This window comes from Pistacia vera, unplaced genomic scaffold (assembly GCF_008641045.1).
Source record: "Pistacia vera cultivar Batoury unplaced genomic scaffold, PisVer_v2 Contig192, whole genome shotgun sequence".
Taxonomy (NCBI): Eukaryota; Viridiplantae; Streptophyta; class Magnoliopsida; order Sapindales; family Anacardiaceae; genus Pistacia; species Pistacia vera.
Window position 1 is genome coordinate 1,911,399 of NW_022195993.1, and position 14,751 is coordinate 1,926,149.

The following is a 14,751-nucleotide window of genomic DNA, read 5'->3' on the forward strand; positions in this document are numbered from 1 at the left end:
TATTGGACTGTATTCTTTTTTATTTTTTTATGCAGACCGACAGCATTATTTTCTGCGTTTAGTTATTCCATGAATCAGTGAAAATAATTTTAACTGATTTGTCAGAACACAGAATAGGAGGATGATAAACCTGCCCACCTGCCCCATATTTTCCTCTACAGACTACAGTAGAGAAGTTGAGTGGGCATATATTTTAAGTTTACGCGTGAATGCTCAAAGTGGTGTAAAACCATTCCAAATTTTTTTAGCGTACATCACGGCGACAATTAGGAACAAAACTTTCACACCTGTGAAGCACTCTCCATTTAAGACGCTGAGAATACAAGCGGTTGCATTTCAATGCAGGAACAGAGTTATATGTTGACTTGAAAACTAATAAGCCTTTGTAACTTGAGATTGGTTGATGAAAGTTCCACGTAGAGGTTAAGTGTGAGGAACGTTGGCATGGAATCACATCTCATTATTTTTGAGTTTCTCAATGGAGATAAAAATAAAAGATTCGAATGGGTAATCAAATCTAAGCAGAGAAAAGAATAAAGTGGAGGTTGAGAAAGCAGATAGTCCACAAAAGTAAAAGTGTTTAAAGAATAAGGATAATGACTTTCTTCTTTCACTCTCTTGTATACCTTGCTTCAAATGCTATTAATTTTTTTCCCTTCCAATCTCATAAAATAGCTTTACTTTGCCCTATTGTATTTGCTTTACCATTTCTCACAATATTTAATATCAAAGGTCAAATGATGCTCCTAACATGTTTACAATGTAGAAAACCCTTAAAATGACTTTGGGAAGGAATATACAGACGATTTCACAATTATTAAAGTGAAAAACTTGAAATCTAGATGTGACCTAACTTGAGCAGATTTGACACAATTTCTCTGTTAACAAGATGGCAGTATTAAGGAATAAAATCATTTTATTTCCTTATTATCATTATTATTATAATATTATCTTTCCTTATATTTTTTATTAACTTCATTATTAGGATGATTGTATTTTCTTATAGTTTTGATTAATTTCATTATTAGAATGATTGTATTTCCTTGTATAGAATATGTTGAACCTATATATTGTACACTTTTATTAATATTGAATATACAATCATTTATATAATAATAATGCTAGATATACAAACAAATCTTACAAAGATTTGTATACAAACTAATGTGGCAGAAAATGAATGGAAGAGTGAATATGATGAGTTTGACTTTTTGTACTCACTCTTCCATTTGTTTTCTGTCACATCAGTCTGTACATAAATCTTTGTAACAATTATTTGTACATATAGCATTACTCTTTATACAATTCTTCATGGTATCAGAGCAGTAATTGCTCTTGGGTCCTAAATCTTTGAAAGCTGATAGTTTCCCCCGTGCATATAGGGTTTTATCTTTTTCTTCTTGTAGTCGCTTCCCCTTAACTTTGCGATCTTGCAAAGTCACCCCGGCAATTTTTTCTCTCCAGATCACACTACCCAGCTTCCTCAACTCCGGCGACTGTTCAGCTTCCTCGGCCCCAGCGACGACTCTCTCCTTTTCTCTGATCATTTTTCGATCAACGCCAGCCACTGTTCTCTTCTTCACCTTTGTCTTTTTCGTGATTTTTTTTTGTAGATCTGCTTGCTCTTCTCAGCAGTCAACTGTGCTCTAGCAACGCTCCAGCTGATTTCTTGTTTTGCCTTCTTGAAGCCTATTTTTTTTCTCATGGCAGATTCATCACAGTCCACCACTTCAGCCGTGACTACCACCACTTTTGGCATCCTCTTCTCGGTCAACTCTACTTCCTCAGTTGTTAGGCCGACGATCTCCCTACCCTCCTTCTCCCTCTCCATGGGCAGTTTCCTTTACCCACCACCACACCAGCAGGTTCCTCTTGCTCAAGTGCTCACTTCCACGGTCGGATAATCTCACTCATCGACACTTATTTCACCCCAACCACAACCTATGTTGTTGCCACCCCTGCCTACCATAGTCATCATTGGTAGGGATGAGACACGAGTCGAGTAGCTCGCAAGCTATTCGAGCTTGGCTCGTTGGAAGCTCAAATTCAACTTGAAGCCAGTCGAGCTCGAGCTCGAGTGGCTCATGAACAGTATCGAGCCGAGTTTGATCTGAGCTGAGCTCGGCTCGTCAGGCTCACGAGCTTAAACGAGTTCTAAGGGCCAATTTGCAAGATTTCAAACTTTGTTTTATTTTTAAGTTGTAAAAATGACAAACAACACCCATTCACAGTTCAAACAAAAACGATAAATCCATTTGGGATTTTTCATTCAACCTTAACTCTAATTCCCATCGCTCCCCCATGCCGTCGCCGAAGACGACTCAGCCACTGCCATTCACCGTCACAGTCATCTCCACTGTCCAATAGTTCAATCGCTTCCTTAGCTCTAAAATACCCAAACATCTCATTCGCTGCCATTTTGTAAATTAGTCACTCACGAGTCACGCCACCGTCGTCGACAACTTCTCCAATGCCATTCGCTATCATCGTCATCTCCATCGTGCTAAAGCTCCTAACCAGTGATTTGGTTCTAGGTAATTACATAAATTGCAATAGTTATTGTTCTCAAGATTAATATCAGATATCATGTTGAATGTTGAATGTTGTAGGTAATATTTTTTCTTCTATTTATTTCCTAGTCTTCGCCCATTATTAGGAACCAAACTTTCATGCAATTTGGACTTCAAATAATAATTGATGAGATTGTAAAGAAAATGTTATTTTGTATAGACTTTGACCTCACACAATCTTAAAACTTAAAAATACTTAAACCATAAATGAAGAGGAATTGGTTAAAATTATACTTACAATTTTAATAGTCTTACATATAAGTTATTTTGGGTAATTAAGAATGCGTAAGGGTGATGGAGCCTGAGGTTATGGTCCTTGGTTATCTATTTACCAGAGATTTCTTGTCTGCGATAGCTTACTATTATGTCTAGTTATTTGTTAGATCCCTGATGAACTAGGTATGGCAGTATTGGAAATCTTATAAATATCGTGCAGTGATTTATAAGATATCTTTGACATTTATACTTCATCTTGTCTTTATGTCATTGTTGCATGGCATTTTGTTTCTAGCCATCTTCTTAAGTTGTACAATTGGGGTTCTCATCTTACTTATTAATTTGTTTTGCTCATTATGTTAAATTAGTTGTACTCATTGTGTGTTGTTTTTTGTGGAAGTTATGAATTAGGCATGCCTTGCTTGATCTGGTTTGCATTTGTATGTACTTAGCTACCCACTTAATCTTATTGCTATCATGTTAGTTTAGTATCTTTCACTAAGTTTATCATATTGACATTTTACAATTATTTCATAAGTGTCTATACTAGGAGATGAAAAATAAGCCTTCAGAGATGCGTTATGTGAATGACCCATCCCATGCATTGCAGTTTTCTTGAATGTGTATTTACTAGTGATGAATTATTGGCTATTGTGTTTACAGAAACATAGATCAGGTTTTCTAGAATGCTGGCGAACCTTCATTAAAACCATATAGGTACTACAACTTTAGCAGTATCAATCAACACCTTTTAATAAAAGTTAGTGTAAGACCTGAGACATTCTTTCCCATTATTGCATAAAATTTACATAAATATTGGGTTTGGCAGATTGTTCTACTAATAAATAGAGCTTGTTTCATAGAATATTGTGCACTAAATTTGTTGATCTTGCAGCTCAATATTAATTAATTGAGTGATACTACGTATATAAACTATTTATACAAATTATTTCATATAAGCTGATATAATAATCGGCATGTTTATCAAGTAATCTTTTTTAATTATTTAAACAAAGGTTGTATATGTTTATTACATCTTTAAGTGAATTTATGTATTCTGGAAGTGGAAACAATTAGGGTTCCTATCACTATCAGTCGCGTTACGTAGTTACACTCACATAGTCACACTATTCTTGTACTTTAATAGGTTGAAATGCATTCAATTATATATATAGGTGCTTGATTTTTATATTTCATACAAATGCTAATAGTTTCTTTATTCTTCCATTATAGGTATGGAAGGCTCATCTAGTAGCTGACCCACGTTGATTGCCTCAAGTTCACCAGCTCAAACCCCAAGAAGTTATCCGGATCCAACTGTAAGTGCAACTTCTGGTACTAGTTCAGCTGTTGAAGAAGAAAATGATGATGTTGATAACCAATTCCAAAGGAAGAAAAGAGCGAAGACATCTCTTGTATGGGCAGAATTTAGAGAGGTTCTTCAACCTGACAATATGAAGAAGGCAAAATACATCCATTACAAGGCCAAATTGTCCATTAATGCAACTGGAAGCACAACTCAATTTGCTAAACATTTGAAGGGGTGTCTAAGGCGAAGGATTTTCAATAATCAATAACAACAGTTGAACTTTCCAACTGCAAATGTAATGGCAATAGGTAGTTCGCTACCTCCTCTTATAGGTGGGAAGTTTGAGATGGCTCGGATGAGGGAACTAGTAGCGCAATGGGTGCTTATACACCCATTCAAAGTTATCAAGCAAGAGGGATTTAATAATTTGCTAAAATATGCGACACCTGGTTGGGAAAAAATATCACGCCTTATAAGTAAAAATGATTGTATGAAGGTGTATGAAATGGAAAAGAAGAGGTTGAAGGCTGTTTTGAAGAATATTGATAGAATTAGTTTGACTATTGATCTGTTGAATTCAAGTAATCAAAAACTTGAGTACATGGTTGTGACGGGGCATTGGATAGATACTAACTGGAGGTTGAACAAACGTGTGCTCAGTTTTGTTCGTTTATCGCCTCCTCGTAGTGGTGTCAAGATTGCTGATAGCATATTTAACTGTTTGCGGGAATGGGGAATTGAGAACAAAGTCTTCATGATATCAGTTGATAATGCATCCACTAATGACTTGGCAATCAAGGTTCTAAAGGAAAACTTTTCTGTAACCAAGAAGCTTCTTTGCGGGGGAAAGTTGTTTCATGTTAGGTGTTGCGCTCACATATTAAATATAATGGTGCAAGATGATCTTAATCAAATTAGGCACATTATCAAAGACATTTGTAATAGTGTTTACTACATCAATCAATCGGAGAGTAGACTACAAATCTTTTCAGAAATTGTGTAGCAATTGCAGTTGCCTCACAGAAAGTTGATATTGGATTGTAAAATGAGGTGGAACTCAACTTATGAGATATTGGCAACTTCACTAAAATTTCAAAGGGTGTTTCCAAGATACTTTGAAAAAGACCAGCATTTTACTTCTTGTCCCCTTGATGAAGATTGGGATAAAACGAGAGAGTTTGTGAAATTTTGAAGGTTTTCAATGTTACCACTAACATCATTTTAGGGTCTAAATATCCAACATCAAATAGATTTCTTTCCGAGCTTTGTAAGGTGAAAGTTTTGTTGGATAGACATGTTGAGGATGAAAATGAATTTGTGAAGACCATCGTGAGGAGGATGAAAGGGAAATTTGATAAATATTGGGGGGAGTGCAATTTGTTGATGGCTATAGCTACTATTCTGGACCCTAGGTGCAAAATGAGAGTGTTGGACTATGCTTTCCCCAAGATTTATGGTAATCTTGAAGCACGGGTTCATTCTACAATAGTTTAGGATGCCTTGTACGAGTTGTACAAGGAATATGTGGCCGATAGTCAATCATCTGCTGATCGACATATGCCTGCAACAAGGCAGGGTAGGGGGAGTGGGACGAATGCAGATGATGACTCTTTTGGTTGGTCAGATTTAATGAATTATGTGGACGTAATTGAAATTGTTGCCCCGAAAAAATTGGAGTTAGATTCCTATTTCGAAGAGCCATGTTATAAGTGTCAGGTGGATTATGAGGCGTTCAATCCTTTAAAGTGGTGGCAAGCAAATAGTTTGAAATATCCAGTGTTATGTAAGGTGGCTCGTGATATACTTGCCGTTATTATTAGTACAGTGGCTTCGGAGGCTACCTTTAGTGTAGGAATAAAGTTATTGACAATTACTGATCTCGACTGTCTCCAGACACAGTGCAAGCACTACTATGTGGAGGTGATTGGTGTCGCAATCTCCTCGGACTAACGAAGATAGATGAAGTAAGTTCAATTAACCCTTAAATTATTACTGTTTTTATGTCTCGTTTATTTTGAATATTATTTTCTTTTACTCTAACGTTAAACTTTTTGATTTTTTCCTATATATGTTTTAGACGGATGAGGAACCACTGGAGATTACCCTTCCTATCTCTTCATTTGAAGGGATTGAGTAGATTATTTGACCTTCCAACATATATCCGCGGGTTTGTAAATATATAGCCATTTTGTAGTTTTTTTAATTTCTATACAGAGAACTTAGTTATTCAATATAGATATTGAGATTATTCAGCATTGCTTGTTTTTTTCAATTGTTTTGAAGTGATTAAACTGTTCTAATGTGATTGGAAATTTTGGGTTATTGACTATTGGAGTTTCAGAGTGATCTAGGTGGTTGTTTGTAAATGATCTTTTGCAGGTGAAGCTTGGGGTTTGTATCAGAGGGATATTGTGATGTTGTTGTGTTGATTTTGATTTGGTGAATGGTGAATTGCAAACATTTGACTTGCAAACTATTTGCTTCCTTTGTATTTACACTTTGCAGGTAGGACCATGGGAGGCCTGGCTTTGGGTGGCTTTGGGTTTTTCTCTCCGGGTCTTCTCGGATTTTGCTGTCCCAAAATCTATATTTCTTGCTTTAGTTTTCTGCTCTTTTGTGTTTGTATATAGCTTCATGTGTTTGGACATAGGCACATAGCTTCATGGAGTGTACTTTTGGTTTGTATATAGCTTCATGTGTTTATACAAAGCTTCATGGAGTGTGCTTTTGGTTTGTCTATAGCTTCATGTGTTTGTACAAAGCTTCATGGAGTGTACTGTCTAGGTGTCTAGTGTCTACCCTTTTATAGTTGTACACTTATGTTTGTGCAAGAAATGTATATTACATATGTACATCCAACAAATATATTAAACAATTGTAATACATATTTCATCCAACAACTTTAAACTTGTTATTTTATTTTATGTTTTGGAAGATTGTTGGTGGTGGAAATTGAAGATTGTGTTGAATTATAGGCGAGTTTTGCCTTCCGATGAATTAGATCTACAACATTTTTTTGGTTCACGACCAGTTTTCGAGCTTGATCAGGCTCGAGCTCTTTTAAGCGAGCTCGAGCTCAAGCTAGAACACTGATATTGAAGCTCGACCAAGCTCGGCTAGAGCTCGAGCTCATTACTATTCATCACGAATCGAGCTCGAGTACCAAGATACTCGGCTAGGCTAGACTTGACTCGTATACATCTCTAATCATTGGAAGCTATTTTTCTTCTCTTATAGAGTGCGATACGTATCGCACCTAGAAGTCCCAGTTTCTTGATGTCCTTGCTATCCACGACCTACAACATGTCATTGCTAATGATGCTCGTCCCCTTGCACCCTTCCTCTCCAATGGCACTACGAACCCAGCTCATTCCCATTGGTTACAGATCAACAGATTGGTTCTAACATGGATCATGTCTACTGCTTTGCCCTCTATTGTCCAGAATCTTTTACTACCATGCACCACTGCTGTCGAAGCTTGGATCATAGTTGATCGTCGTTTGAATCCTCTGTCTGGTATTCATCTTCTTTCTACTCGTGATCGATTGTGTAATCTCTGAAAGGCCACTGAACAATCAATGACTGATTATCTTATTGATGCTAAGTTTGTGTTTGATTCCCTTTCTACAGCAAGTTTTCCAGTTCTGGAATCTGACTTTGTGGAATATATTGTTGATGGCCTTGGTCCAGAATATCAAGGGTTCATTACCGCTCTCCATCTTCGTCCTTCTATTACCTTTGATGAATTGTTTGATCTTCTAGTTTAGAAAGAGCGGCTTCAACAAAAAAACTCAAGTTTGTCCACTCAGGTTGTGGCCATGGCTGCTAATCGCACTTCCTCACAGTCATTTGGGTCCTCTGGCTCTTCCTCCAATAGGCGCAACTACCGTTCGCAATCGAGGCAATCGCAGGGGAGGCCGTGGTGCTTAGAATTATCAGTCATGCTAGTTGCATCCTCCTTCTTTCCAGCCTCCTCTACTACTTACTCCAACTGGTGTTCTTCCGTAGGGTGCTTGTCAGATTTGCGACAAACACGGGTATTCCGCTCGTGTTTCTCCCCAGTGTGGCAACTTTGCATATTTCATAGAGACTGTTGCCACACCTTTTGCTGCTATGTCTATGTGTGACCCCTCTGACTCCAATTGGGTTCTTGATTTTGGAGTCACACATCACATGACATCCAATGCTACTACTATGTCCTCTCCTCAGCCTCATAATGGTATGTCTTTCGTTCTAGTTGGGAACGGTCAATCCTTACCTATTACTCATAAGGGTGTTGTATGTTTGTTTGAGTCGCCTAACTCTAGAATTATTTTGTTTGATGCTTTGTGTGTTCCATTTCTTCGTAAGAATTTAGTGTCTATTCATAAACTTACATCAGATACTGATTATGTTTGCATTCTTGATTCGATTGGCTTTGTTATCAAGGCAAAACGAACATGTCACATTCTTCTGTCCGGTCACAGCAGTAATGGGTTATACCAATTATCGTCTCCCGTTGTCACCGCTCTTTCATCTATTTAAGTATCGTCTGATGTCTGGCATCGTCGTCTTGGACACCCTTCCCTTGCTGTGCTCAAGACTATGCTTGCCTCTGTGTTCAATCCAATTCAAGATCTCTCTGCCTAGTGTCCAATATGTCCTTTTGGTAAAGGTTGTCATCTTTCCTTTAGCAAACAGATATACACAACTAAATCTCCTTTTGAGCTCCTTCATCTTGATGTATGGGGTCCTCCTCCAATCGTGTCATTGTCTTCCTTTAAATACTATTTATCTATTGTTGATGATTATAGTCGGTATACTTGGTTTTTTCCTACGTTTAAAAAATATGATTTCATTGAGATTTTTCGTAAATTTAAATTAATGGTTGAGAACCTACTTTCATGTTCTATTAAAATTGTGCGTTCTGATGGTGGTAGTGAATTTGATAATAAATTGTTTCATTCCCTTCTTGAGTCCCATGGTATTACCCATCAACTGTCATGTCCTTACACTCTTGCCCAAAATGGTGTCGTTGAGCGGAAACATCGTGACATATTGGAAAAAGGACGTTGCCTTTTATTACAATCTAACTTGCCACCATCTTTTTGGGTGGAGGCCTTTTCTACTACTGTCTTTTTTATTAACAGGTTGCCTACACCAACATCACTGTCCTTTTGAGGTTCTTTTTCGGCGATCTCCTGACATACGCTTCTTGCTGACTTTTGGATGTGCCTGTTATTCATTGTTCACTTTGACTGCTGCTCACAAACTAGCCCCACGCTCTGCTCTCTGTATTTTTCTGGGATATGACTTGTCACATCATGGGTATCGGTGCCTCTATATTCCTGCTAGTCGTATATATATTTCTTGACATGTAGTGTTTCATGAGACAACATTTTCTGGTTATGTCACTGTTGCCACTTAAACGCTACCTCATTCAGATTTTTGACCTTTGTCTGTTCCATCCACAGTGCTTCAGCTTTCCGATGCTCTTGGATTTGGGCTTGCCTCTTCATCTGCACTGGTCATGCCACCATCATCTACCACTATAGATCAATCTTCCGATTCAATTCCATCTGACTCCACTGGTCTTCCTCAATCCCTATCAGCTAGTACTTATTCTTTTTCCATTGGGGATTCCCAATCATCTCCTTTGACGCCTATAGATTTTGTGCCTCCCTGTTCTGCAACACCACCAACAACAATCCGTCAGCGGTATCGTAGTCTCTATGATATTATGGCCTCCTCCCCTCATGTGCTTTCGCATGCTCTTATTGTAGAGACATTGGATCCTATGTTGCATGAACCGACATCCTTTAAACAAGCACAATCTGTCTCTCATTGGCGTCAGGCAATGTGTGAAGAATATAATGCCTTTTTGCAGAATAATACTTGGGTTCTTATTCCACCTAGTCCTAATAAGAATCTTGTTGGTTGTCGATGGGTGTACAAAGTTAAACGTCGAGTTGATGGGTCTGTTGAACGATATAATGCTCGTCTAGTTGCGAAGGGTTTTCATCAGCAGCCTGATGTGGATTTTGGTGATATTTTTAGTCCCATTGTTAAGCCTATCACTATTCGCACTTTTCTTGCTCTTACCACAATGCATGGTTGGCCGATTCGTCAACTTGATGTCAAGAACGCGTTTCTCCAGAGTTATCTCATTGAAGAAGTATTCATGGAGCAACCTCCCGGTTTCATTGATTCATAGCGACCCTCTCATGTTTGTCGACTTATTAAAGCTATCTATGGTCTTAAGCAGACTCCTCGTGCATGGTACCATTGTCTATACTCATTTTTTATTGATACTAGATTTACCAATAGCCGCTCTGACTCCTCTCTTCATCCGCTGAACATTTAGATCTGTTGTGATTCTTCTTGTCCATGTGAAGATCTTATTGTCACTGGTTTGAACCCCTCTACTGTCACAGATTGTGTCTCTTCGTTATGTTCTGCATTTGCTTGCCAGGACTTGGGCTCTCTTGATTTCTTTCTTGGCATGGAAGTTGTTCGGGATAATATTGTTATGTATCTGTCTCAGCGATGTTATGTGATGGACTTACTTAGACGTTTCCAACTTGATTCTTGTGCTCCATGTGCTACACCCTTTAGCTCCTCCAAAGCATCACAATCCTCAGATGATGATCCTTTTCCTGATATGACCCTTTATCGCAGTATGGTTGGTGGTCTTCAATATCTCACACTCACCAGGTCGGACATTGCCTTTGCTATAAATCAGGTTGCTCAAAGACAGTCTGCTCCCACTCAGCGTGATATGTGTTCTGTTAAGTGAATTTTCCAGTATCTTAAGGGCACACTATTTCGTGGTCTCACTTTTCATCACAATCCTAGCCTTCATCTTCTTGCCTATTCTGATGTTGATTGGGCTACTGACCCTAGCCTTCATCTTCCTGCCTATTCTGATGTTAATTGGGCTACTGATGTAGCTACTCGTCGTTCTATCTCTGGTGGTTGTGTTTTTCTTAGTTGCAATATGATATCTTGGACTGCTAAGAAGCAATCTATTGTGTCTCGCTCCAGTGCTGAATCTGAGTATCGTGCTCTTGCCCATGTTACTGCTGATGTTCGGTGGTTTTGTTATTTACTGCGTGAGCTTGGCATTCCCTTGTATTCTTCCCCATTACTTCTCTGTGACAATCAATCCACTCTACATATGGCAACTAATTATGTCTTTCATGCTGGCACTCAACATATCGATATCGACCTACACTTCATTCGTGAGTTAGTTGTCCGTGGGGCCCTTTGTCTTCGACATGTCCCCACTACTTTTGAGCTCGCGGATATATTCACCAAAAGCCTATCTCGTGAGTGATTTCAGTCGCTTTGTCTTCAATTGCAGCTCCGAGATCTACCGCTTCGAGGGAGTATTAAGGAATAAAATCAATTTTGATTTTATTTCCTTATTATTATGATTATTATAATATTATCTTTCCTTATATTTTTTATTAACTTCATTATTAGGATGATTGTACTTCCTTATAGTTTTGATTAATTTCATTATTAGGACGACTGTATTTTCTTGTATAGGATATATTAATATTGAATATAAAATCATTTATACAATTCTTCAGGCAGGAGCCAAGTGGTTAACCTGCCCATCAACCCACGTGAGACTCGGCTCCACTTGCTACATTTTTGCCATAAACAATGTTAAAAATCCTATGAATCTTAATATGCTGCTGCCACGTACGTCTCAATCCTTCATTTCAGTTACTTTGCTGCTATAAATAGGAGATGATATAATAAAATCTTTGGTTTCTTCTAATTCTAAGAATAACAGCAGCACCGACGCGAGCGCATTGCGTAAATTGTGCCCCCAGAGTGTCGAAAGCCTCATGGTATGTTTGGTCCTTCCAAGTTCCAACGCGCAAAGCAATTAATTTAAAGAAAGTGATTTTTAGCCTCATAAAATTAATTTAAAGAACAATGATCGATTTGATGGGAACTAAAAATCTCTTCCTTCCATTTCATTTAGTTTAAATTTGAACATCGTACTTGGACATGAAGCATCAAATGTTTAATGCAAGCCCATGTCATGTTGACATGTTTGTAGATATTGTGCATTAGGATCTGTTCCTGAATCTGACTGCTCAAATCAAGGACCCCCATCACTGTATCAGCAGATGACTGAAATGGCAAATGGAAGGGTGACCGTTTTCTTAGCCTTGAAAGCATGCAAGAGAGATAACTGAGAGCATGGGCCCTTGTGGGTACGTGGCGGACCGCTCACGCATGCATTTATAGCACTATTGGAAGTAAAGCTTTGTGAATTTGTTTAAAGCAAGCTAGGTTTTGCGTCACAATTCAACGTTTCACTTAATATGAGCCTTCTTCATTGCTTAAACTTGGATAGACCTGACAGCTACTAGAAGTTATGTTTCACATGTAAAATCCAGATTGGTGTACAGGCCGCTTTTGGGCTCGGGGACTAGTCAAATCTTTAATGAGTTTGGGATGAGATAGCAAATATTTTGGGCTTGGGAAATTACTAGGCCCAATTATGATCCCCAAATGAACCCACAAGGGAAATGTATAAAATTAGGGTCAAAGGTCAATGAAAAAATTTAGCCCTCGAATTGGTAAGGCTCAAATCAAACCTGTCAACGTGGCTTCCATGAATTGATGTATCACTTAAGTTGGGTGTAATTCAAGAAATTTTGGTTCCTTCCGATCATTAGAAAGTAGAAACATAATTCTAAAAGTTAATTGTCGGTGGGATTTTGAACATACTGTGGATCCAGGTCCAAGACCAAGAGTTTCAAGAGGGAGCATCTTTACCCGCTCAGCCACGGGAGCTGTTGATGCACGACGAACAATTCCGTGTGAGTTTGACGAGACCCATTGAACCAATGTCGATTAATTGTGCAAGGTCTGCGTGGATCAGCAAGCATTTTCCTCTGCTTTCCAGTTATCAATTTTAGTTCATGCTGCGATGCTATATAACTTTTCACCACTTGTAAAAACTGATAATTGACTTCCACTTTTTTTTTTTCAAGTTTAATGGGCAATCTACTACTATGCAGTTTGTTCTTTATCAGGCTATCACCATGTAATTACAATACAAGTACAAACAACAACTTGATTTTGAGTTTTGACATGACTCTTTCCAACAAATATAAGTTAAACATTACAGAAGTTGACTAAATAATTATTAATGGATAAATATAGATAAGCTCTATTAATTTAGAGCTTCCTTAATGATCTCTCTTATCAGGAATATTCCTAATAAAAGATTCTCTCTTACAAGTTTTAACGTTCATGGCGTATTTTCAATTTTCAATTAGCAATAGAAATTAGTCAACAAAACCTCGCCCCAGTCCCTATCAACTTCTGTCAGTTTGTTGGGCAACTATTTCAACGCCCGTGTTATTCTCAGGGTCGCAACTGGTGGGCGGAGTTATGAAGCGTAAGGATGAGACTATCATAAGCATGGTTGGTGGGGGAAGGTTTCAGTATACGACTTTTCAACGTTTGATAAATTCAAATTTATACCAGCAGCATGCAATAGGTCACACATTTTCGTTAGCCATAACCACATCTTACAAACACTAAACATTAATGGCTTTCATTCCAGACTCTCTGATATTCGAATTTCTCATCAGACTTCCGGTTAAATCTTTAGCAAGATTTAAGTGCATAGACAGAAGCTGGTCCTCTTTAATATCAGATCCAGATTTCGTTTACGCCCATTTAAAACGAGCCAAGACAGAGAATCATTGTGGTCTATTATTGTCATTCATTTCACATGATAATCTTAGCACCACCATAAATTTGTTCACCATCAACGATTATGGACTTGCAGTTTTAGACTATTCAGTTCAGGTATGCTTGGACTCGTACTGTTTCTTACCTTCCTGCAATGGTTTGGTATGCTTTTACGGCGTCCGTGGTGGAATTCATGTTTGCAATCCCGCCACCAAAAATATGGTGAAACTTCCAGGTAATGGTGCAAAAGGGTCTCGCTTGTTGAGCTGTGGATTCGGGTTTGATCGGCAAGCTTGTACATCTAAAGTCATCATGTTCTTAGAGCCATCTAGTTCAGCTGATGATCCCAACATTGAGATATTTACAATGGGAACCAGGTCCTGGAGGACTGTGAAGTATCATGAACGTTTTCGCTTTCTGAATAGGCAGCCACCAGTATTTGCCAGTGGTTTCTTTTACTGGATTATAGCTAATAATGATTCTTCAGGATTTTTGATAGCATCATTCGACATCGGAAATGAAACCTTTGAAGTAATTCATCCCCCGGAAAGTGTTTCAAGAAAAGATTGGCATATGTTATGTCTAGGGGAATTGGGAGGAGATTTATGCTTGATGGACATCGATTTTGAATTGGAAGGCAGGAGGAGAATGGATCTTTGGTTGCTTAAAGAGGTTTCTGGTAAATCTTGTGGTCACGAAAAGAAACAGAGATGGATTCAGGAAAGTATTGTTCATCCATCCGAACCTCTTGATGCCACTCGCCCTGTGGCGCTTAATCACGAAAGATCAGAAATTTTGCTTCATGGATTCCTCAAAGGATCAGATTCTTTGATGAATTGGTACAATCTGGAAACTCGAACTTTCAGAGAACAGGATATGAAAGAAATATCCTCACCGTATTTTCATGTCAGCACTCATGTGGAAAGCTTCGTTCCTTTGAACGTCTAA

The 14,751-nt window shown here is 38.3% G+C and overlaps 1 protein-coding gene across 1 annotated transcript; it reads left to right on the plus strand.

The window, feature by feature from the left end:
• The first annotated feature begins 13,656 nt into the window (after positions 1–13,656).
• Positions 13,657–14,751, plus strand: LOC116127583 (putative F-box protein At2g02030). The gene has a single exon (XM_031413218.1). It carries the CDS (start codon positions 13,657–13,659, stop codon positions 14,749–14,751), a length of 1,095 nt encoding a protein of 364 aa, XP_031269078.1.

What these genes read in the sequence shown, in the direction of transcription:
- LOC116127583 (XM_031413218.1), top strand. Translation starts at nt 13,657, where the DNA reads ATGGCTTTCATTCCAGACTCTCTGATATTCGAATTTCTCATCAGACTT.